Here is a 24769-nt window from a genome sequence, read left to right as displayed (position 1 = left end):
TTGTGTGACCCAATAGTACTGCTCCCACAGAGGGTGCCTTGCCCTCTCCTCACCAGTGTATCTGCATGATGTACTGCTCAGGGTTTGCTCATCTGTTTGAGGGTAATTCCATCTCTCTGCCAAGTATGATGGGAGCATACGTAGCTCTTCTGAGGCATTACCTCACCTCGAAAGAGACCGTCTGCTGTGCATCTTCTAATTAACAGGGACAACCAGAATACCGACATGCAGAAACAGAAAAGGGTAGTCTCCTTTGAGGCAGGGCTGGCTCAACCATTAGACACAATGTTGTGCTTGCCTCAGGTAGCAGATGCTGTGGGGAGGGGCAGTGGTAAGGTGTTGGAGGACACAGCTGTGTGTGCCCCACAACTTGCCTTGCATACCCCTAAACTAGCCTGCTGTCCTCAGTTGCAGCAGAGGACACTGGCAGTGTATTAAAGTAAGATTTAAATGCCAGCTTCTGAACACAGTAAGTAGGAGTGTCATCCTGTCCTTTGCCTCAGGCAGCAAAATGTCCTGGGCCAAGGAGGCACTCTAAATGTGAATGTTTTCAGCTGTAAGAGTAAAGCGTGCCCTAGGTTTCCCATTTCTATTTCAGAAAATAGTGCCCCTCAGTTATCAGAAAAGTGGGGATATTTTATTTATTTATTTAAAAAAAAGTATACCACTATTTCACAGAAAAATATAAAAGCGGTTTACAATATTGCATAAAATCATACCGTAAAAACCACATGAAAAAATGAAATCAGAATTGAAATCAAACATCAGTTAAGTATTGTGGAAAGATATGTTCTTAATTCCTGCATAGACTTGGCAGAATAAAAATGTTTTCATAATAATATTAATAATAACAATTTATTATTTATACACCGCCCATCTGGCTGGGTTTCCCCAGCCACTCTGGTTGGCTCCCAACAGAATATAAAAAACATGATAAAACATCAAACATTAATGCAGGTGTTTAGAGGTTGAAATAGAAGGCGCTTGCTGAATCTCTCTTAGCAGAGTATTCCACAATACTGGGCCAATGACACTAAAGGCTTGGTTTCTTGTTGTCAAATGAGCCTCTCAAACAGGGGCAACCCTGTGATAACCCTAAGAACGACATGGAAAATCCAGAGATTCTAAATGCATAGTGACTGCTGCGGTCAAATGAACAGAAGGTCTAAGCTATAAATGCAGAGAACCCTCCATTTGGTTGGTTATAGCTTTATCCAAAGCAGAAAAGAGTAGATGCTCTGGCACAGCTCTAGCAACAGACACACAACACATGCTGTGTGGTTTATTGGAAAGCTTTTTTTAAAGCGTGAAAAATTGGAGACGGTAAGACACTCCTTTGCTAGGAACTGCCACTCCTCTCTGTGGGTTGGATTACAAGATTGATTGAAACTATTTTGCAAACAGTATGCCACATATATTCAGCAATGATGCAAATGTTGCCCCCAGGTGATACTTTCAATTAATACGTTACATAGAATGTCAGGAGGGATAAAGTTTTATCAGTTGTGGAAAATTAAATGGAGATTTCCTGATAAATAATAGTTTTCCTAACAACATGAAACTTGACATTTCTTGCTGCTTCCCTAAGTCAGAAGGGCATGGTACTAGGAGAAGCAGTATGTGAGAGTGGGGCAGGGGACATCAGTGAGCTTATTGTATAAGCAAGACAGCAAAACTGAACTCAAAAGTTCATTTCAAATTCACCCTTATATGCACAAAATATGTTTTTTTGTCTAGGCCAAAATTGTGCAGTCAATTTCCAGATAAAAATCCATCAATCAACCACATGATCTTGGCCTATGCATGTAGGATGCTATGCATATAGGTCTCTTCAAAGATCTATGGTCAGCAGAGATAAGTCTAGTGCACCTGCTCCATGCACAGGGCCAAATTAGGCCTTTCCAGTATTGCATAACCCAGCCCTTTCATGTCTTAATCTGCATAATTTGAATGCACTGAGAGATGACTAAAATGGAATCTATTTATTCACTCTTACATTTGACCAAAGGTCTGTAAATGGTTCACATGGAAGGTCCTTTCACAGGCCAAGTAGAAGGTATGATTCCTCTCTTTCTCAGGGACACTGACAGAGGGATACACTTATACCAGGCCCCAGACACTTAGCTTTTATTTAAATAAATAAAAAAGTCAATTGAACATTGCTAACAAAAGTTAGAAAGCAAATTGTGGAGGCAATTCTAAAGCTTCAGCATGTGACAGGCAGCACCATAGCTAAGGACACTGTTTTTAAGCAATCAGAGGAAGAAATGCTGACTATCTCTCCTGGGGAGGGCTTCCAGTTCAGCATGGGTATGGGAAAAGGAGACGCTTGTTGTTGCTGTTAGCCTGACACTGAACAGACTGGATTATGTTAGTTTAAGTACTTTCTTTCATGTCCACATTGTTTCATTCATTCCCAACGTATGCTTTCTTTACAGAATAAAACACAAATTTGACAGGTGGGTAGGGGCACATGTCATTATGACACATGTTGGCTAGGTGGGCTGCCCCAACTACCTGTCAGAATCCATGCAAAACATTCTTTGAAGCTGCATCTCCTATCCTTTAAACATTGCTTGAGCAATGTTAAAAGGAGCGGTTGCTGTTTCAAAGAGCACTTTTGCAAAGAGCTTCAAGACAGCTCCCATGTTCCCATCTGGGCCTTCTCAATGCTTGAAAAACCTTTAAAAGGGAGGCTGTTTCAAAGAGTGTGTCAGAGCTGCCTCCAGGTCCCAGCTCACAGAGGACCAACGCTAGCCGGTAGTAATGTACAAAAGTCTTTATTGAGATTCAGTTTCCATTTACAAGCCGCAGCGTGCAGCCCTACGTCTAGACGCTAGATCGGCGAAGCCCCGTCTGAGTCTCCACCCCCTGTACACCAGTTTAAGACTCTCGCTTTACTCCACCTTTTCCGTCTCTCCTTTCTCCTCTGGGTCCTTCTGCCCCCCCTGTGTCTCCTCCTTCCTGGACTCTTCTGACGCTGATCCCCCGGACTCCTGTCCCTCCTTTCGGCGGGCTTTAGGACCTGGCTCCCTATCCGGGCTACCCACTGTGCCGCTCGCCTGTACATTTGAACTTGGCGCGCGCGCCCAGTTTCCAACCTTCCTCTCAACCGTTTCCTCTCTCTCGGATGAAGGTGTGGCCAATCCTGACTCATCTCCTCCCGCTGGCGGTGAGCAGCCTGATCCCGATACCTGGGACTCCTCCCCCCTACTGCGCTCTGGTGGGGAAGCTGGTCCTGATTTCCAACTGCTGCTCTCTGAGTCCCCTCTGGCCCCTTCTTCCTGGGGTGTTCCCCTAGGCAACCCCCTTGCTCTGACCATGGGAGCCCCTTTCTGTGAATCTTCCGATTCGCTGGAAAGACTCAGAGACCTCGGACCACTGTCATCGCTTACGTTCCCTTCGGATTCGTCCCCTTCGCTCTCCATTTCCTCCCTCTCCTGTGCCTCTGCTCCTGAGCCCCTGACAGAGTGATTTGCAAAGGGCTTTAATACAGCATCCCTCCTCTGTCTGCGATTCCAAAGGTCTGAGACATCAATAGTAAAACATTTTTTAAAAGCAATTTGTGAACAGCTAATACATTCTATGAACAGTGATCTCAGAGACTCAGGAACAGTGTATTTCAGCCATCAAATGCCTGGGTAAATAGAAAGATTTTTAAATTATGCATGAAAGTCAATGAGAGGCAGCTGCACCTCCCTAGGGAAGGCATTCCACAAACAGGGAACAGGCACTGAAAAGGCCCTGTCATGAGCTAACACCTACCATGCAGCCCAGAGTGGCCTCACCACCACCAAGGCGTCACCTGCCGATCAAAGGGTGTGAGATAGTTGATACTGGTGAGCGTGCACATAAAATGGCACAAAAGGTGATTTCCCATGCTGCTTGTGTGAGTATGTAAATCTCATAAATATGTGAGAGGTGTCTTTCCCAGCCAAAACGGGTCTGTCTCAGCCATGCAGAGAGAAACCTCGACACACACAAAATCCCACTGAGGTAAAATAGCTCCTATGCTGCTTGATGTCCCTGACATCAAGGGCCTTAGCCAGCCAACATTTTAGTAAGCTTAGTGATTATATTTCAAAATGTATTCCAGCAAGCTGACATTCAGATTTGTCTCATAATAGTTTTTACTTTTTAGCCACACACATTTGCTTTTGCTCTTTTTATCCTTCTAATGCAAAGTTCAACATTCTCTGCAAATTTAATCACAACTTCCAACATTGCTGGTTAGGATTACACAGTGGTGACATATACCTTTTTCCCTTTTCAGAACTGGTTTTACAAGGTTCATATCCAACAAGGAAGTTGAGGAAAAAATGGGATTTATACACCTCCACTCCAGGTATTTTACCCAAATAATTCTACCATTCAGTTAACATAGGGAACATCTTTGAAAAACAATACTGGGCCTGTATATCAACTCTAAAGGCACTATATTCCAACATCCATGGGTTCCTAATGAGCTCTGTAAGGCTAAGTCTGTGAATTAAAAACAGCAACCAGGAACTCAGGACTGTACCTGTATGAATTCCCCCACCTTCTTCTGACTATATACCTGTCTTCCTTATAAGGGAAACAAGGAAGTAAGATAAAGAATTCCATAACCATGCTGATAGCCCTTAGGCACAGCTTGCAGTTCACCTATCCAGGTGGCACACTGTATTGTTGCCTTGTTTATGTTAATGTAGTGTTCTGGTAACTGAGAGTATTTCTTCTAAAACCTGCCTGGACTGAAGTTCTCAATCGTCAAGTTCTCATAAAGTTTCTGCACTGGGCTCATTACGCTGGACATAATTAATTTTGATATGTTTTGTATGTGCAGCCAGATCTGAAAGCGAATGGGGATTGAATTGCTTTGCCTTTTTTTCCTATTCCTGCAAAGAATTAACTATGTACAAGGTAAGGCTCACAGGTGATGTATTAACTTTTGGAAAAATGTCCTATCCTGCTCTTTTAAAAACTTTTTTTAAAACGAGTATACTAGTCCTGTTATGCATGCAGCTGTATCTTTCCACTTGACTATCGTGTAGCTGTTTTGAACGGAGTTTCGTTCCTGTTACCAAGGCTATGTATGGAATGTAATCCTAAGGACTGCTTAATTTTACAAATGAATAGTGTAAGAATTTACATTGCATCTGTGGTTCTGTTATGTTTTATAGAACCTAATACATTTTGAACTTACAGCACAAATAAATATCCAGAAAAGTAGCAGCAGTAGAAAATGTCTGGTGCACAAAGAGCTGATGATCCAGCTGAATCAGGAATGATAGAAATCAAGTACATGAAACACAATGACTGATTCATACAAAAAAATTCTTTTTACAAATCTTTCTTTTTGCCAGTTGTCACTTTGGGAAAAGCTGAATATTCATTTCAGTCAAGACTATGCTTCAACGTAATTTTGTTTCATAATGACTTCAATTTCACGGCACTTTTTGGTCACCGTTTTGAATATCGAAAGACATTCAGTTCAAAGGGTGGAAAGGGTACACTGGCAGGCTGTGTTTGGTGAGGTTGGAACAATACCCAGAACATTTTGTTATCTGCAATAATTATGCTGTGTTCTGATCTATTATATTTCCTTGATTTTTATATGCAGGGAATTGTAATCCAGGGAGTGCAGTGAATTGTAAAGAGTGTTTGCTTTCTGGACCGCATTGTGGATGGTGCTTTCAAGAGGTAAAGTGAATTATCTGAAATATTTTAAAGAAACACTAGTACTTGAAGTTGGAATGAAAAGAGTCTGTCCAACTCTCCGCTCTGATTCTAATCCTGCCCTGAGGGAAGAAATTCAGAAGCTGAATCAAAAGATTTATTTCAGAACCTAAGGGCTTGAGCACACCCAGTAAAATATTTGACTTCTTTTAAGTAGATGGTCCCCAGCCCTAAACGCTAATCTACCACACCAACTAGGTTGTTTACATTCCCCTCCATTTCAAAAAATAATCTGATGTGTGGCATGGATAGCTGCTGCTTGAGAAACACAAATCCAAAGCATTTATTAGATTTTTAGCAAAAAGAGGCATTGCGTATTAAGAGCGTAGAAAAGTATTTTCCTAAGGATTGCTCAGTGTATACATTTTCTGAGATTTTGCAGAATTTGAAAGTTTTTGGCAAAAAAGAAATATGGTGACAGAAACAGAGACATGGATAAATGACACAAAGCAAAGGCCCGTTGGTAAGAAGATATAACACAAATCTATCTGGAAGGGAAAGGGAACTATGTTTCAGAACCCAGCTAAAGAAAAAATGTGTAGATCTAGTAAGGGCAATCCATGGGCAGAAACAGGATTGACCCGAAACTCTTCATTTACAGACAGGGGGCAAATGCCCCCTTAAGGCAAGGTGCTTAGTACTCACGGCTAGCCAAGTCATTTTGGTGCTTTAAAAAAACAAACCCAAAAGTCCACTCCACCCTGCTCCTGGCAGTAAATAATAATAATAATAATAATAAAAATAAATAAATAAATAAATAAATAAATAAATAAATAAATAAATAAATGCAGTTACTTAGAAACTGTCATTCAAGGCCAAAGGTACTAATTTTCTGCAATTCTGAGCATGTACAATTCCGCATAGAACTCGATATGTGGGACAATATTTGCATTCCTCACAAACTCAGCTTTTGCTTCCAAAGAAAAGGAGTGCAATTATTATTATTATTATTAATTATTATTATTATTATTATTATTATTATTATTATTATTATTATTATTTTAATTGAAAGAAAATGGTTGACCTTTCATGACCTTCCTCACTATGCCTAATCATAGGGCCAGCCAAGGCTGAAAATATGTTTTGAATTTGTTCTTGGAGTGAAAATTTTCACACACTGCAACTACATGAAAAGATCTATTGAGTGGCTCCTCTAGGCTCTTAATGTACAGTCTGCATGTTTTCAAATGCCTGTCCACAGTTAAGAGAACTTGAACCTCAGTCATGGACCAGCCACAGCTAAGAATTTTACAGTGTAATCCAATATGTATCAGCTCAAAAGTATATCCCGTTGAGTTCAGTGGAGCTTACTGCTTGGCAAATAGGTATAGGATTATAACCTTAAAGTGCTGTGTACTTTGATGGGGAGATTTGGCCATGTGGTTAACATTCAGGCATCGAAATCAAAAGGAACTGAATGTGCTTAACGTTGACTGAATTGCACTCCTCCTTTCCTTTGGAAGCAAAAGCTGAGTTTGTGAGGAATGCAAATATTGTGCCACATATCGAGTTCTATGCGGAATTGTACATGCTCAGAACTGCAGAAAATTAGTACCTTTGGCCTTGAATGGCAGTTTCTAAGTAACTGCATCAGGCATTATTTTCACAACATATACAGTACTTAGAGAAAACAGTCTGAGAAACTATTTCTTCTTTCAGAAGTTTCCAATGAAGAAATTATGTTCTACTGTGCATCAATGTTCCATAGTCTGGATTTTCTTGGAATATCCCAAACCTTTATATTTTTGTTTGTTCCTGAAAGTGAACTAAAATATTCGCTTTCAGAATACTCCTTTTGTATGGGATGGCATTCTGAGAAAGAACTAGAAACCTCATTGATTAAGCAAAGAGAGGGGAGTTCTTCAGTTCCTCGGTTTCTTCTATACAGCATTTCAAACTTTTAAATGTGCCAGGTTTTTTAAAAAAAAAACTGTACAACTATGCGTAAGCAAATGCTACAGGTACATGTGCATAAATTGCATATATTAGCATTTAAGCATACACAAATGCTGAATTTTCATGAAAATGCTTTTTAAAAGCAGATAATTGCAAATTGTTGTGGAGGGGTACAGAACTGAATTTAAGATTGGGGAAATGAAAACTGAGGGAAACCAGAATTAACAGGTTCATCCATCTCTAATCCAACTAGACCAATGCTTTTTCCCCTCACAAAATGCATGTAAATTGTTAATGGTCTTGGCAGACCACTTAATTATTTTTCTGCTTGTTGTAGTTCACTGTGTTAGATGCTATTCGATTTTTAAGTATATCTCTTTTATTTATTATACTGGAATTTATTGGATTACATTTTGCATTTCATAGAACTTGAATTGTCATGAAATATAAAAAGCAATAAAAATGTAAAAAAATAAAAAATAAAAAGCCTGCTTGCTTTGGAAAAACATTGGAATCAGTCCAGTCAAGTGCAGATTCAGCGATGTTTGTAAAGGAGCCCCCCTAGATTCATCAAAGCTTTCCCAGGCACAACACAAGTGTAGGGAATGGACGTCTCATCCGAAACCTTTGCTTTGTGTTGAATATCAAGCTTGAGGAATAGTTCTGTGCATAGCTGGTGACTTTTAGTTAATCCCCTAAAAGACACTAAACTATTGTTTCTGTTTGCATTTTTTTCCCTGAGCATGTCCTTTGCCTTTTCTTTTTCTTTCTTTCCCCTACCTCTTTTTTGTCTACAATCACCAGCACAGACTGTTGGCTAAAAATACTGAGTCTAAGCATCCTTAAAATATGGGCTGACGTGGTAATGCATCTTTCTTTTTTTGAAAAGTCAGCAGATTCAGAGTGTTTTTCTGGAGATGATCATATGCTGTTGTCTCTAAGCATTTCGTAGCAGTAGGTGATTTTTATATATACTGCTTTGGCTGTGAAAGCTTGGTTGCCAAATTAAAAATAAGCCAACATCCCCTTTGAATATATTAATAAACTAAGTTTGGTTTTCATGGAAATATGAGGAATAGCAAGCTTTCAAGAAATTATGTTGAAGACGGAAGCACTGAAACGTCTGTATTGATACTGTTATGGTATATTCTCAGGGAGGACTGCAAAGGCAGATCTTATATTTGTAGATTTAAAATAGCCATGCTCTATTATTTATTCAGTTGCCTATCTGAAATTGCATGACTTGAGGGGGCAAATGTGCTTAAGACAGTTTTGGTTTTTTTAATGGTTGACAGATATATGGCAATCACAGAGACTTGTCCAATCCAGAACTTTCATTTGGGCAGTGGAACAAAAATGGCCCACTCAGAAGCCCTCTTTGTAAGTTACTTGAATAAAGAGGAAAAGTGAATGTAGAGGGACTGTGGGCTGCACTTTTGACCCACCCTCTATGGCACATGATTCCCCAGCCCAGCCACCACCATACATGTGTTAGAATAGCTATCTGAGGCAGGCAAACCTTCAGGCAGTTGGCTCAAGATCCATGGAAACCTTTGCATAAAGAGGTAAAAGTGCAAAGGCATCCCTGACATAGATGCCCATGCTAACACATGGATGGCAGGGGTGAGACCTGGTGGGGAGGGTGAGTCTTACATCAGGGAACTGGGTCAGATGTGCAACCCCCACAATCCCACTGTACAGCTTTTCATTTTCACATCAGCAACTAGAAGAGTAAAAGCTAAGGAAGTTTAGAGATGGTGGTCTCTAGAAGCACCATCACCTCATCTAACATTAACACAGGAATGACTCTATTTGCACTTAGCACACTCTTTTGTTGTTGTTGTTGTTGTTATTTCTCAATTTTGAAACACATACAATTTACTTTTAAAATTACAAGGATAAAAATATATTACAAAAAATGTATTCCTCCTTCTTTAGAATGATTCCTGAGAATATACGGTACCCCAACTCACCCTTCCCAACATGGAAGAGGTTATATCAGAATTGGTTTTTTTCCAGTGACCTTTCTAGAAAAGGCCTGCAAGTGGACTGCTGGGTCACACTAATGCTTGCTATCAGATCCTTCAAAAAAATCCTAAACTGATGACATAACTGGACAAACTATTTTTGAAATGATTGCATGCTTATCATTTCAGATCTATTTCCAGCTTACTTAAATTATTATACGTCATGCGATATTTCACAAAAAAGGAAACCATAATATGTGAAAGTTATTAATTTTGTCAAATTATCTTTTTCTAATTATCGCATCTTTTTTTCCTCCTAATTTAGCCACAAGCTATTTATCCATTCTGAGATAGAGGGCATATAAGACACTTCCCAATTACCCAAAGTCTCGCTGTTAATAAGAAACAACAAATAATCAATAATGTTACCCAATTGATTTCATTTATTTCCCTTAGTTCACCCAATAGAATTATTATTGAGTCTAATTGTAACTGGTCCCTTTGACATTTTGCATGTAACAAAGTAGTTGTTAAAAATATTTTTGTACTAGGATAACCCCATCATACTATGGGTGGCATTTGAAAGGGACTTGCAAGGTGGAAACGGCTTCTTCTGCCAGCTTCAGTTTATTTGCAAAAGACACCATTGTGTGTCAAGGCTTTATAAGACAGCAAAGAAATACATTTTTAAATGATTTCAAAACTTCCCCCTTGGGTAAACAGCAGTTTTTGAATGCAAGTACCGTACTGGAAAGGCATTTGGAATGCTATACTGGCTCATATTTTCATCTATTCCAAAATGCCTTCTTTAGTTATGATGCCTCAAAATGCACTCAACACACAATGTTTGTTCAATGACCCATCCTTAGTTTTGACTTGCAGTTTCTGGCAATCAGAATTTTTGCATATCTTGAGAACTAGATGCACATCATCATTTTGGGCAGAGACTCCCTGACCACAAATTCTATTCTCTGTAATGTGTATTAAATTATATACTGCTGAAAATATTGGTGATGGGTGTAATGGAATGTATGACTATGACATTATAAGCAATGACTCTATTGCATTGATTTTTTTTCCCTGCTTAATGAGTGTGCATCCTTGTTGCTGGAAGGCTAAAGTGCAGGAGAAAGAGACTAATCTATTGAAAAAGTCAATTATAAGTACACCCCTTTTGCACACAAAAGTTTCAAAGTAAGTCATGATTGCACTGTTCTCCTGCGTATCCCCACTTACAAATAGGGATTTGTGACATAACTTATATAAAAAATATTATGCTATGCCTTCAGTCATTTGCAGAATTGGTATCTCATAGTGTTGACTCTGTTCTTGCACTCTTTGTTTCTTATAGAATTTTACTGATCCATCTGAAATTCTTAGAAGGTGTGGCACTCCTGAAGAGCTTATTTCAAAAGGATGCCAATTGAATTTCATTGAATTTCCTACTTCTGATGTGCTAATTCACAAAAACAAGCCTCTTAGTGAAGGGCCACAGGAAAACAACTCAGATGTTACACAGATTTCTCCTCAAAAGCTAACGATCCTACTGCGGCCAGGTAAGTTGTATTGTTCATAAATGCTATCTTTTAAAATCATTTTGTAGCTTTGTAGATAGCTTCCATTTGTTCATATTAAATATCAGGATGTGAGATGTGACATATTTAGGTTGCAATCCTAAACTTGCTTACCAGAGTTGTGCTGAACTTAGAGGAATTTACTTCTGAGGAAACATATTTAGGCTTCTTAAAAATGGAAGTTATGAAAGAACACTTAGTAAAGATGTGTAAGGTTGATGAGCTTCTGGGAAGTCCCGCCCCTGCCCCACCCCCACCCCCACCCCCGCCAAGCATCTGTGCAGGGGAAGATTTATTTCCTTGTATTTCTCCTACTGCAACATTCACATGGCACAAAAGCAGCATTTTTTAAAGGACTCGCCCTATTTTTCTGATTGCAAATTATTTTAACTAATTTTTAAATTGTGCTTTTAAATTGCTGTAATCAGCCCTGGGAACTAACAATGAAGGATAGGTAAGAAATATAAAGAATTAAGAATTTCCACCGATATCACCTAAAATCATATCTCCCCAACATTTGTAAGATTGTTACAGATACAGGTCAATTGTTTGTTTGTTTCCTAAAGGCTTGGAAATGATCACAGCACATTTTATAAATAAATTTGGTAATTGTACTCCACAGCGGCAGTGGCAGTTGGTGAAAGCTGTAGCTGAGATCACATAAACCAACCTTCATATGTAACTGCCTCACACTATTCACAGGCTTCAGATGAATCTCCAGGATAATGATCGGTGGGATTCAACTAATGAGTCCCATTAGCAGAAAACACGCATAGATTTTGGCTTGCTCAGTGGAGCTTTCCTCCCACGAGCCCCCTGAAATTTGCTTGAATTCCTCCCATTGAGAAATTAGCATAACCAACATGCTTCTTTTTGTTGGCTTTTGCCTACTCAGACAGTTTTCCTATCTATGCTTTTCACACGTGGCTCTTATACTGCTTTGTCAACTTTCTTAAATTACCATAAATATGGAATCAGGGCCAGATCCCAATATTTTCTTTTATAATTCATGTAGCACTATCAGTGTGCATGGCACCACACTCCGTCCCCACCGAAGCTTCACTTACTGGGGTCGTGTGGCTGTGGCTTCTGACAAGATCACAAGAGAGCCTAGCAAGATCACACAAAGGGCTCTTGCGAGATCTTGCCGGCACCCAGAAGCCGCCACAACCATTTCTCCTCACTTGTCTGGCACTAGGGGGCATACCTGTCGAGGTGCCCATAGAGGTGCCCCTTGGATTCTGCCACCTGAGGTGCTCCCCCAGTCTGCCTCATTGACAGGCCAGCCCTGCAGCTAACACAAGAGGAGCCAACACATTTTTTATTCTTTGTGAGAGCTACTATCAGGTGGGGGTGACGTGGCCGGGGTTGGCGCAAGGGGGCATCAATCCCTTGCCCCCAAGCTGGGTCACCGCAAGGGCCTGGATGCCCGGCCGCAACACTACCCACCACGAAAAGTGAGTGTTCCTACTATAAGAGGATAATATTTTGAAATGGGATTTAAAGTTTTACATCGGAAAGAAGAAAAACCGGATGCTAATTCAGTTAAAATCTTGATGTGGCAGTGAGAACCGCCTTTCTAACACAGCTTCCCATTTACAAAGTAATCAGAAACCGAAATGTGTGGTGTAAATGTAATGCACATATGATGAATCAACACATCTGCTTGCATTTTTGGAGTCTTCTTAGGGGGGTTGGTAAGAACTCTGCTTGGAAGTGTGGCTGTAGAGGCTCATTATGAGCTTCTGAATTTCAGAATGTAAAAATGCTCATCTCATCTCAGATGTGTCCAGAGATAGAAAGGGTACAGAAACTGATGAGTAGGAGGTTCTATATGAAGGCAATGTCAGGAATGCAGCCCGTCAAATGATTTTTCCAAAGTTCCCAAGGCTATTCCCCCATGTTTTATTAAGAAGTTTACATGAATGCTGATAATTAACAATCGGCTTTCTACACTTCCAACATAAAATGTTTTTCTTATGACAAGGTTGCCACAGCGAACCCAAAATACATTGACTTCTGTGTTTGTGGCTTGTATAAAGCAGCACCCATGTTGCTTGAGATGATTTTATCCATGCCCAGGAACATCCTATACAACAAGCATAATGTGTGAATCAGGACTTAGGCTGCAATCTCCACTTATCTGGGAGTAGACCTGTTGAATTATTTGGGCTTATTCTTGTGTAGACACCATTAGAATCACACTGCAAGTATGTCTTTTAGCACATTGTGATGGCTAGTAATACTGCTGGGAACACTTCTTTGTTACAAAGGACCAGAAAAAGAATACTGTGAGGCAACAAGAATAAACAGTTCCAGTCAATATTGCATTTCCCTTTTCACTCTCTAACGACAGCTGTGTTAATTTCTTTTCTGTTTCCCCTGTGGTTTCACAAGGAAATGAAGAAACAATACAAATCAATGTTCGTCAGACTGAAGATTATCCAGTTGACCTCTACTACCTCATGGATCTTTCAGCTTCCATGCATGATGATCTGGAAACCATTAAGGAACTGGGTTCTACCCTGTCAAAAGAAATGTCTAAACTGACAAGTAACTTTCAGCTGGGTTTTGGGTCTTTTGTAGAAAAACCAGTTTCACCATTCATTAACACCGTGCCGGAAGAAATCAAGAATCCTTGCCAGTGAGTAGCAAAAACATCTAGTTCAAATACATTTTGGATCAGATTTCTGTCCTTTTCAGGGGTAGAATTTAATTTGGGTCTAGGAGGCAAGGTAGCCAGTTACCTTCATTTTCAAGGGGGCTCCAGTCTCTTTATTTGCTATTTTCTTAGGGTATCAGTATTTCACCTTTTACTTGTGTTACATGAATTGAAAACAATAAAAATGTGGGCAGAGCAATCTAAAAGTGTGGGAGGAAGGAGAACCAAAGGCAGATGAACCTTATTTTCCTATACCCTTAGCTCAGTAAAGCAAAGGCTGCTGAGGTTTCCATGGTGGTGAGCAATGTCTCCACAGGTAAGTCTCTGTCTCTAACCTTGGAGAGACAGTCTCTGAAACATCCTGTAGTTTCTTAGAGGCCTTCCTAAGGACCATTGGATTGACACCTGAAAAAATTATCTTTCAGATTACTTTTATTTTTTAAATTTTAATCAAACAATTATACATGAATATGTATTTGTGTGTAGACAGACAGACAGACAGACAGAACAAAAGTAGATGTTGTGAACCCTTATGTTTGCCAATAGACTTATACTTCAATCCTGGAAGGATAAATACCCACCGTCCATTGCACAGTGATTTGAGGACCTTACCACCTTTGTTACATTTGAACGTATTTTTATGCATGCCAATTTCATGTGGATACCTATTTGGGCATCTGGAGGACTTTGATCATACTGTTTGTTTAATTTTAGAAGGAAGAACTGGTGGCTATTTTGTTCTCAATGTGAGGTGACAGTGTGCATATTTTTTCAGCCATTTTCTAATCTATCTTTTTATTTGTTAAATATGACACTTAAAAGAATAAAATAAAACTAGACAGACAGACAGACACATTAGGATATAGGAAGGCACCATTTTTCGTTCCTCCCTGTATTCATCACATGCAGCACTGTTTCCATTACCCTGTAGATCAGCTTCTGCCAAAAATCATGTTATTTGTCTTGCTGTCCACTGTAGCAAAATTTTGTAACTTAGGTATTTATTTAATTAATTAATTATGGTTTGTGTTCGGTATACCGCTAAGGAGATTGTTCCATCAGCACAAAAATTTCTGCTATCCTGATAGACCTATCTTCTCTCTCCTCCCCACCCCCTAAACTATTCTGAGTGTTCTCATGATCCTCTAGAACAGATTTGGGAAGGGCATGGGGGCTCATAGGAAGAGCAGAGGTGTGGGGAAGTCCCATTACACTTGCAAGAATCAAGACCGCAATACCTCAAGGACCACCTCTCCCCCATATAAACTGACTCAGACTCTGCATTCATCGGGGACGCAGGTGGCGCTGTGGGTTAAAGCCTCAGTGCCTAGGACTTGCCGATCGAAAGGTCGGCGGTTCGAATCCCTGTGGCGGGGTGCGCTCCCGCTGCTCGGTCCCAGCGCCTGCCAACCTAGCAGTTCGAAAGCACCTCCAGGTGCAAGTAGATAAATAGGGACCGCTTTCTAGCGGGAAGGTAAACGGCGTTTCCGTGTGTGGCTCTGGCTCGCCAGATGCAGCTTTGTCACACTGGCCACGTGACCCGGAAGTGTCTCCGGACAGCGCTGGCCCCTGGCCTCTTAAGTGAGATGGGCGCACAACCCCAGAGTCTGTCAAGACTGGCCCGTACGGGCAGGGGTACCTTTACCTTTACCTTACTGCATTCATCATCTGAGGCCCTTCTTGGTGTGTCTCCTCCACATGAGGCCCAGAGGGTGGCAACATGAGAACAGGCCTTCTCTGTTGTGGCTTCCTGTTTGTGGGATGCTCTCCCCATGGCGGTTCACCTGGTGCCTTTAGTGTCTATTTTTAGGTGCCAGATGGAAACATTCTTCTTCAACTAGGCCTTGGGCTAATTAATATTCTAGAGCCTTTTAAATGTGTCTGTGGGGAGGGTGGGTATTGTTTCGCTGTTTTGTTTTTAATTATTTGCTTGTTTTTATCTTGTATTTTATTCTGTGAACCACCCTGAAATCTTATGATGAAGGGAGGTATATAAATCTAATAAATCACCATCATCTTTATACTGGCTTCTGCTTGTGCAGTGCCTTAAATGAATATGGCCAAATGTAAATATTATGTTATTCCACCCCATTTATTTTAGTGCAGAGCAAAAATAACGAAAAAAACATAATCTTATATGTATTATTCACAGTCTGAAAGTAACAACAGTGAATACTGATCATATTCACTGGATTGATCTCCGTTCCAGACATGGGATGAATAAGTGAAGGCCTGCAATTTCTGCAGCCATTTCCATTTTTGTTGACAATCTGGGGGATTTGCTGCAATGTGTTGGTTGCCTCACATCATCTATGTGTTGCCTCCTCCTTCTTGAGTTAGACTTTTACCCCTTGTCTCTCTAGAAGCAATTCCACTGATACCAACTACATTTTCTGCTTTTAACATAACCTGAGTAGATTTGTTTCACTGCTTTAATAGTTTTGACCCCTTTCTCCCTGCTATTTGGAATCTGTCCTTACCTGAATTTGGTACAATCTGGTTTGGATGTTAATTCTTGAACATTTTTGAGCATATTTTGCCTCAGTTGGAGGTAGTGATCATTTTTATAGCATTAGTTGTGAATTATGAGCGCTTTAACAAATTATAAGGCTGGGGCGATGTTTTTGGGCTGATGGATAATTGATGTGTTGGTCTGGAACAGATGAATTTAAATCCCACTGCAGTTGTAGAATACTAAGACTCTGTAACAGTCAAGTCTTGTGAAGTCTCTGTAGCACCCTGCTTTATGGGATCATTATACATTTCACTTCTGATCAAATAAACACCGTAAGAACATTTAAAAGATCTGTTTTTGTCATATAGCTAGAGTGTAGAAGCTGAAAGCATCTTTACAAAGACTACAAGCCTTTTTTAAGCTATTACTGAGTGTATGCCAATGTCTAAGCATTCGCGGGTAAATAAAGTTCCACAGTAGAACATTGTAAATAGCAAAGTGCCATGCTGTATCTTTCATTAATAAGAATTTTCATGTGATCTGCTGCATTAATTGTGTGTCTGTATCTGCAGAAGTGTCCCACATGACTGCTCTCCAACATTTGGATACAAGCACATTCTGTCATTGACAAATGATGCTGAAAGGTTCAACGAAATTGTGAAAGAACAGAAAATCAGTGCTAATATAGATACTCCAGAGGGAGGATTTGATGCAATTATGCAGGCAGCTGTGTGTAAGGTAAGGAAATCTAAATCAAAACTCTTTAGGTAAGTTCTGTTGCTGTGTTCACCATAGTAAACCACTTCCCACAGAGTCCAAGTTTAACTAACATGAGCTAGACTGAAATCTTAACTTCCACTTTATAAACGCTGATGAATCCAAGGAGCCAAGAAAGTCCTCTCAGCAGCATCTGGTAGCAGGTGGTACCATCAAGAGGGCCTCTGATGCTGGCTGTACTGTAAGGCCTGAGATGGTTAGTATTAGGGAGAAGACCTTTTGAGTATTTGGGTCCCAAGCTGTTTAGGATTCCACATGCTAGTACTAGGGATGGAGAAGAAATTTGATTCAGTTTGCATTTAAAGGAGAAACAGCAAATTTTGTACTTTCCAAAACAATATGTGAACTGAAACACAGCCATCCTTCAAAATTTCCACTTCTCTGAATGTTGCGTTGCAGTTCTCCACTCAAGTAATGTATACAAAAATGCCAATACTAGGGTAAAGTGTGCATATAAGTGCATATATGAATGCAGATAGCATTCAAAATGCATTATATTCAGCAAGATTTATTTGCAAAAATGTGTGTATTGGAAGAAATCCGCACTATAATTCCAATGAATTTTCATGAGGACATTAAAACAACACCACCACAGTTTCTGTAGAAGGCTTACTAGGGAAAAAAGAAACAAAATTGACAGATTTGCCCATCCCATCTAATACTAACACTCTGAAATGGGCCTGATAGCTTGCCAGCAGCCCACACAGTACATTCAGGACTGGTCATACATTATCCCACTGGGCTGCCCCACACCACTCAGTTATCTGGCAGCTGCATTCTGCACTAGTTGCAGCTTAAGGGCAGCCCCACATAGTCCATTGGCATAGTCCAGATGGAAGGACACTAGAGCATGGATTGTTATGGTTTTTATCACTGAAGCAAGACAATGATATAGAAGTACTGTACTCATACATTACCAATGTATCTGCTACCATAATCTGTTTACATTTTTGTTGCAGGAAAAAATTGGGTGGAGGAACGACTCATTGCATCTGTTGGTCTTTGTGAGTGATGCCGATTCCCATTTCGGGATGGATAGCAAACTGGCAGGAATTGTAATTCCAAATGATGGAGAATGCCACTTGGATCATAATAATGAGTATTCCATGTCAACTGTTTTGGTAATATGCTTCAAGTTTTACACTTTACTCTTCTAGAAATAAATTGTATGTGCAATGTGCACATTCACAGAAAACAAATGAAAGGACTATTGGGGCCATTCCCAACTGAATTTGAATAACACTATCGGAGATACTTAGATCGTAGAATGCCGGGGGGAGGGGCAGGAATCCATCTGAGAACTAAAACATATTTTATTTTATTTTATTTTATTTTATTTTATTTTATTTGCCTGCCTGCCTGTCTGTCTACCTAATTATATTGCTATCCCACCTCTCTACTGTTGTGGAATCTAAGGCAGCATGCATGTGATCACCCATCCAGACACTGACCAGACCCAGTCCTACCTCACTTCAGGAAGGTGGTGGTCTCACCTGACTTCAGACTATACCACGGAACACACATTCCTTTTCAGGAGTGTGGAAAGCAACCACCTCTCTTCACATCAGTGTATCAGCCCTTTTTTAAATATGCAGAGCCCTGGATTTCTTTGGTAAATGGCACTGTATTAATCCCATTAGGGCAGCTCTGTAGCAACTCATATAATAAGATGTGCTACTTGAGTTTTGAGTTGTCACCTGTTTTATTACAGGCATGGTTTCTGTAGTTTTTTTTATTAGGACTTCAACACAAAGACATTTTTAACACGTGAAGTTTTTTGTTGTTTTTTTTAATGCCTGTAGATACATGTTTGGCAACACATCACTGGATAAATTAGCATGTGTTGGCCTGGTGTTGAAGAGCCATGTGCAGGACTGTAAAATATAACAAATGCAACTTTTCACCAGAGGCATATATGAAGGATATACATAGGTCCAACTAATCCAGAGATGAGCACACAGAGGCCTCAGTTTCTAGACTCTTCTGTGTTACCATCTTCTTTTGATAAGCCAGGAGACAGCAAAGCCATGTTTTTGATTTAAAGTTTAACTTTTGCTTGATTTATTTTTCTTTATGTTTGTTTTCAGGAATATCCAAGTTTGGGACAATTAATAGACAAGATTGTGCAAAACAACATTTTATTAATTTTTGCAGTGACAAAGGAACAGGTTCCTTTGTATAAGGTAAGAGACATATTTCTTACTTGATCCTTAAGATGTGTTAAGATGGCACATCAGTACAAAAAGCACTGTAAAGCTTCCAACATCCTCTAATTAAGGTTCCTAATCTCTTTTATAGTAGCATAGATTCAGCACACATAGGCACTTAGTCTAATTCGACACTAAAAATATGGAACCAAGACTATTTTGCAGAAGAACTGCATGCTCTACAAGACACAAAAAATAGAGGTAGTGTTTTTAAGAAGAGGGGAACAAAAATGCCATAGAAAGTATAACAATAGAATAGGGGTTCATACATTATAAAACTTGGTATAATGTTCCCAATGAACAGAGGAAGTCACCTGAGAACTCTGATACAAGGATAAAACTGATGAAGAGATTCTGAAACGTGATGCTTTTTATAACAAGAGTGGTAGCCTACTCAGATAGTGAGGGATGTAGCATTCCAAAGGAAAATGGAATTTTGCCGTCATTGAGAGGTGGTTAGTGTTTCAGGATGAAATAATACTGCAGAGACTGAACGGAAGCCAGGGACTCCTTATCTAAAAACATATCCACTCAATATTTTCCCTTCAGTTCTGAAAGTCCTGTGTTCCCCTGGATATAATGCTCAGCCCATGCAATGAATGCTTTCTGAACGACACAGTCCAGACCACATTTCTGCTCCATAATAATGTCATGTGTGGCTTAGAAGGCTTCCCCTTGTCTCACAGCACTAATATCCCTGTACCAAAGACATTACACCTCCTGTTGCAGATTATGTACCATATTTTATTTTATCCCTCCCTCCCGCAAACACATTTAAAAGACTGTAAAATATTAATCAGCCAAAGGCCTGGTTGAAGAGGAATGTTGTTGCCTGGTGCCTAAAAATATATAATGAAGGCACCAGGCGAACCTCCCTGGGGGAGAGCATTCCACAAATGAGGAGCCACTGCAGAAAAGGCCCATTCTCATGTTGCCACCCTCTGGACCTCAAGTGGAGGAGGCACAAGAAGATACATTTATATTATTTATATAATGACATTTTAATGTGTGTTTGAGAGGGAGTGTGTGTGTGTGTGTGCGCGCGCGCACCAGTGGTGGGTGTGCACACACTTGTGTACACACAGCCCCCTTCTCAGTTAACCTGTGCAGATCACCTGAGGAGAGGCATTCTGAATGATCTGATGACTGAGGAGGGGAGGGAAGAAGAGCAGGGGCCAGGTCTGTCCCTCAAACCGGGTGCAAGTATCTCCTGCCTTAGAGGAATAAGGCTTCTGAAACTTTGAGCTTGAATGCTCCTCGCTTCTGTGCAACCTGGAGAAGGAGATCGTAAGTACAGTGGTACCTCAGGTTAAGTACTTAATTCGTTCCAGAGGTCTGTTCTTAACCTGAAACAGTTCTTAACCTGAAGCACCACTTTAGCTAATGGGGCCTGCTGCTGCTGCCGCGCCTCCAGAGCATAATTTCTGTTCTCATCCTGGAGCAAAGTTCTTAACCCGAGGTACTATTTCTGGGCTAGAGGAGTCTGCAACCTGAAGCGTCTGTAACCCGAGGTACCACTGTATCTGCTTCTTGACTCAAACTATGAGATGTTTCCAAATCACAAACTGTAGTTAAACGATGGATTACTGGAGCCACAAGATCAAACCATGGTTTCTGATCCTGGCTTGTTTCAATAAACTATAAGCATAAAGACAAACTTGTTACTTTAAACCAGGAGACAAATGACTCCAGTCACCTCAAAGCTGCAGGTTATTGAGCCTGAACTTGTGCAGCTGAGAGGCTTCAGGAAGTAAGGCTAAGTGCTGCTCCACCAACAGAGACAGAGGTGCACTGTGGAGAGCCAACACTTTCTTAGCTGGAAGCCCCCAGACACACTAAAGGAAAGCTCCACTAGTGGGGTGGGTGAAAATGAGATGTGTTGTGGGCAGGCATAAAGATGCCACATCCAAAGCACCGTAATTTCCCCAGCACACCTGCATTAATGGTAGGATTCTTATGTCAATCCAAGGGCTGGTGTAGAATCATAGAACTGTAGAGTTGGAAGGGACCACAAGGGTCATCTGGGCCACCCTCCTGCAATGAAGGCATCTTTTTGCCCAGTATGGGGCTCAAACCCATGACCCTGAGATTAAGCATGACCCTGAGATTAAGAGTCCTATACTCTACTGACTGAGCTATCCCAGTGGGTAATTAAAGCGGCCCCCAAAACCTCCCCTGCCCACAGTGAAACAGCATAGCAATAGCTTTGGTGGTTGTTCCACCAGCAAATCTCACTTGGAACCCCATGCCCACTGCTAGTGCCCCTATGCCCATGCCTATTCTCTGTCCCAGCAACCCATATATGAATAGTAGGGTTGCCCTGTAAGAAACTGAACTCTGCAATTCGTGTATCATTAGAATTAAGATTTCTTGCTGAACAAGGGACTCATTATTTAGTTAGACACAATTGCAGGTGCAGTTTGACCCTAGATGTCACTCCATATGTGGAGATACACAATGGAAGCCCTCACTGTATCTATGTGAACAGGTTTGGACCACCATGTATGAATACAAACAGGAACGTCTACCTCCAAAAGCTCAGTTTCCATCAAGTGTCAGTCAATTAGTATAGCACACAGACAAGATTTCCATACATATAAAGAAGGGCATCTTTAGAGAGAATGCTGGTCTAAGCTGCAGCCCCCTTCTCATACAAATCTCCCGTACAAATAGACTGGAATACAAGTATGGTAAAAGCCCCCAAGATTAGATCTAACAGCTTGAAATAACTGGCATCACAAATAGAGGGTTATGTTTTCTGTGGAATGACTGAGAGTGGTGTTATGCTACAGTTAACAGAAATCCTTTTCATTTGTTTGCATTAAAATATATACTATTTAGATAGATAGATATTATAAAATTAGTATTTTTAAAATATGTATATGCAATCTATAAACATGTTCTCAGAGGGGTTTATAGCTATATAGTAAAAACAAATCGGAAATGCAAACATAAATCCATAAAACCACCAAGAACATTTTTAAAATGCACAGCCCAGGAAAAAATTATTTAAACTCGGAACAGATTTAAAGGTCTAGGACAGTTTTTAAAAACAAAAAGAATGAAGTATTTTTATAGTGCCAAAATGGCATCAAGGTAGGTACCAGACAAGCCTTTCTGGAGAGAATGTTACATAACCAAGGTGCCACCACTAAAAAGATCCTCTGTCCAATAGCACCTCACCTGAAGAAGCAGCCTAAGAAGAAGAAGATCTTAAGATCTGCATATGTGCATATGGAAACAAGTGATCCTAGAAGTACCCTGTTCGTGAATACAGTCATACCTCGGGTTGAATGCGCTTTGGGTTGAGCGCGTTCGGGTTGCGCTCCATGGCAAGCTGGAAGTAACGGAGCGTGTTACTTCCGGGTTTCGCCGCTTGCGCGTGAGCATACGCTCAAAATGACGTCACGCGCATGCGCAGAAGCAGCGAAAAGCGACACGCATGTGCGCAGACGTGCCATCGCTAGTTACGTTTGCTTCTGGATGCGAACAGGGCTCCAGAACGGATCCCGTTCGTATCCAGAGGTACCACTGTAGCCTTAACGGTCAAAACCCTAAGCCTGAATTGATTTGCAAACACAGTGAGCCAGTGAGCTGGCAAACAGCGATTAATATGCTCATATCCCCCTTCCCTCCCCAAGCCCAATTAGCAATCTTGCAGCTATGGTCTTAATGAAATGAAGTTTCTGGACCACCCTCAAAAGTAGTCCCATCTAACCCACATTGCAGTAGTCCACATATAATTATTACAACTTCCAGTTATCCAGCATAGCAGGGCTTGAATCTATCATTAATTCATCCTGGAAGTTCTGTTCTGTCATTTAAATCAAAAGCATTGCATTCCAGGCATGTTACAAACTTGTTCAAATCAGCTCTATTTATTTATACACTTAGATTCAGTTATCCTGTTTCACTGTTCTCCAATTGTGTATTGGGGTGTGCTAGTTTAAAAATCTACTGGTAATTACAGCTTCCTGAATTCACTGTGCTTGCTCACACTCTAATTATTTACCTGCTCATTGCTTCAGTTGTGTGAGTGGCATGATTCCTCCCCCCCCCCCCCCCCGCTTTCTTTCTGCTCTATGTAGGTTGGTTATTCAAGTTGTACTGTATCCTCTTACTGTTACTTAGTTGCTTTTAGACATTATGTTCTTTGTTGTGTTTTAGTTGAAAATGTCATTCAGCAACAATGTGTACTCTGTTTTAAAGAGAAATAACAAATACCAGCGGTATATTCTGAGACTGGTAATTATCTGGAGTGACATATACCTATATTGGCCAAGATGTAAAGAGATACAGCCTGATCCTATGTATGCTTATTCAGAAATAATTTCATGTAGAGCTGAGATTGCAGTTTTAGATATGTCCAAGGGGATGCATGTTCCAAAAGACACTTTGTGTTTTACTCCTTAAACCCTGGGTCTGTCTAATATATTATGCTCTGCTTTTGAAGTTCCCGTCAATTTCAAAAGTGAATTTCCAGATGCAACCAGTGGGGCCCCTGTTCAAAGAAACTAATTTAACATCTCCTAGGCAGGTGAAATTAGTTGTGCATTTCTTTGGATCCTGGACACTAGAGTCACACATAATAGCTGTGTTTGAACATAAGGCCAAGCCATGGTTTCTTTAAAACGTGGTTTGTTCTATTAATCACAGGTGGTCTCACAGAAAAGCAAATAAGCCATTACAGTCATATATCGGAAGCTGAACAGAATCCATTCTGGAAGTCCGTTCGACTTCCAAAACATTCGGAAACCAAGGCGCGGCTTCTGATTGGCTGCAGGAAGCGCCTGCATCCAATCGGAAGCCATGGAAGCTGTGTTGGACGTTCAGGTTCCAAAGAATGTTCAGGAGCCAAAATGTTCGACTTGCAAGGTACGACTGTATTGGTTTCTCCAAAGCTTGGTTTGTGCTCTTAGTGCTGCTGCCTTATTTATGCCTGTAGTTTGGCAAGTGTCCAAGCTGGGGTGGCCAAACCATGGTTAAACAAGTTTATTGAGTTTGGATACAATAGCAAAATATTGTCTTTAAAAGACATGATTCATATGGTGATTAGTTGCCATAAAGCAAACCACATTTAATCAGCTGGGTTCAGTTTGGACATCCAAACAAGCCACACTTTGGCTAAACAAATCACGGTTTTGTGTTATGGGTGAACCAGGATGTAGCAACACAAAATATTAAAAACAGGCCTATTACAACATGATTCTTTTTCCACCTGTCCCATTTTCTTAAATAGCTTTGACTATATTCCAATATTATTTCTTCCAGTAATGGATTTCTATTCAGTGAGATTGCACTGATGGAAATAAAGTGATCCCTAATGAGTTATGTCATGCTGTAGTTTGGCAATGTGCCAGGAAAAGACTGCACTATTTCAGAGTCTGACTTCACAATTTCTCACTTACAATCTATGAACTGTCTTTTTTTTCTGAAATGCAATGCCAATATACTCTATACTCTAAGAATCATCTTCCAGAGTACTTGGGCACAAGTATTTGTCATGTGCAACT

At 40.4% G+C, this 24769-nt stretch overlaps 1 protein-coding gene across 1 annotated transcript in view; it reads left to right on the top strand.

The window, feature by feature from the left end:
* Nucleotides 1-24769, top strand: part of ITGB6 (integrin subunit beta 6) — a 68233-nt gene that overhangs the window by 24548 nt on the left and 18916 nt on the right. The window contains exons 3-10 of the mRNA XM_081928922.1: nucleotides 4274-4345; nucleotides 4826-4902; nucleotides 5603-5682; nucleotides 10933-11137; nucleotides 13553-13799; nucleotides 16845-17010; nucleotides 18009-18170; nucleotides 19137-19232. Of these exons, the coding sequence (XP_081785048.1) occupies nucleotides 4842-4902; nucleotides 5603-5682; nucleotides 10933-11137; nucleotides 13553-13799; nucleotides 16845-17010; nucleotides 18009-18170; nucleotides 19137-19232 (1017 nt within the window). The 5' untranslated portion in view covers nucleotides 4274-4345; nucleotides 4826-4841. The remainder of the gene's footprint in view (nucleotides 1-4273; nucleotides 4346-4825; nucleotides 4903-5602; nucleotides 5683-10932; nucleotides 11138-13552; nucleotides 13800-16844; nucleotides 17011-18008; nucleotides 18171-19136; nucleotides 19233-24769) is intronic.

The sequence above is a fragment of the Podarcis melisellensis genome, assembly GCF_964234715.1.
Source record: "Podarcis melisellensis genome assembly, chromosome: 1".
NCBI lineage: Eukaryota > Metazoa > Chordata > Lepidosauria > Squamata > Lacertidae > Podarcis > Podarcis melisellensis.
Note: the sequence above shows the minus strand (reverse complement) of the source record. Positions and strands in the feature narration are given on the sequence as shown.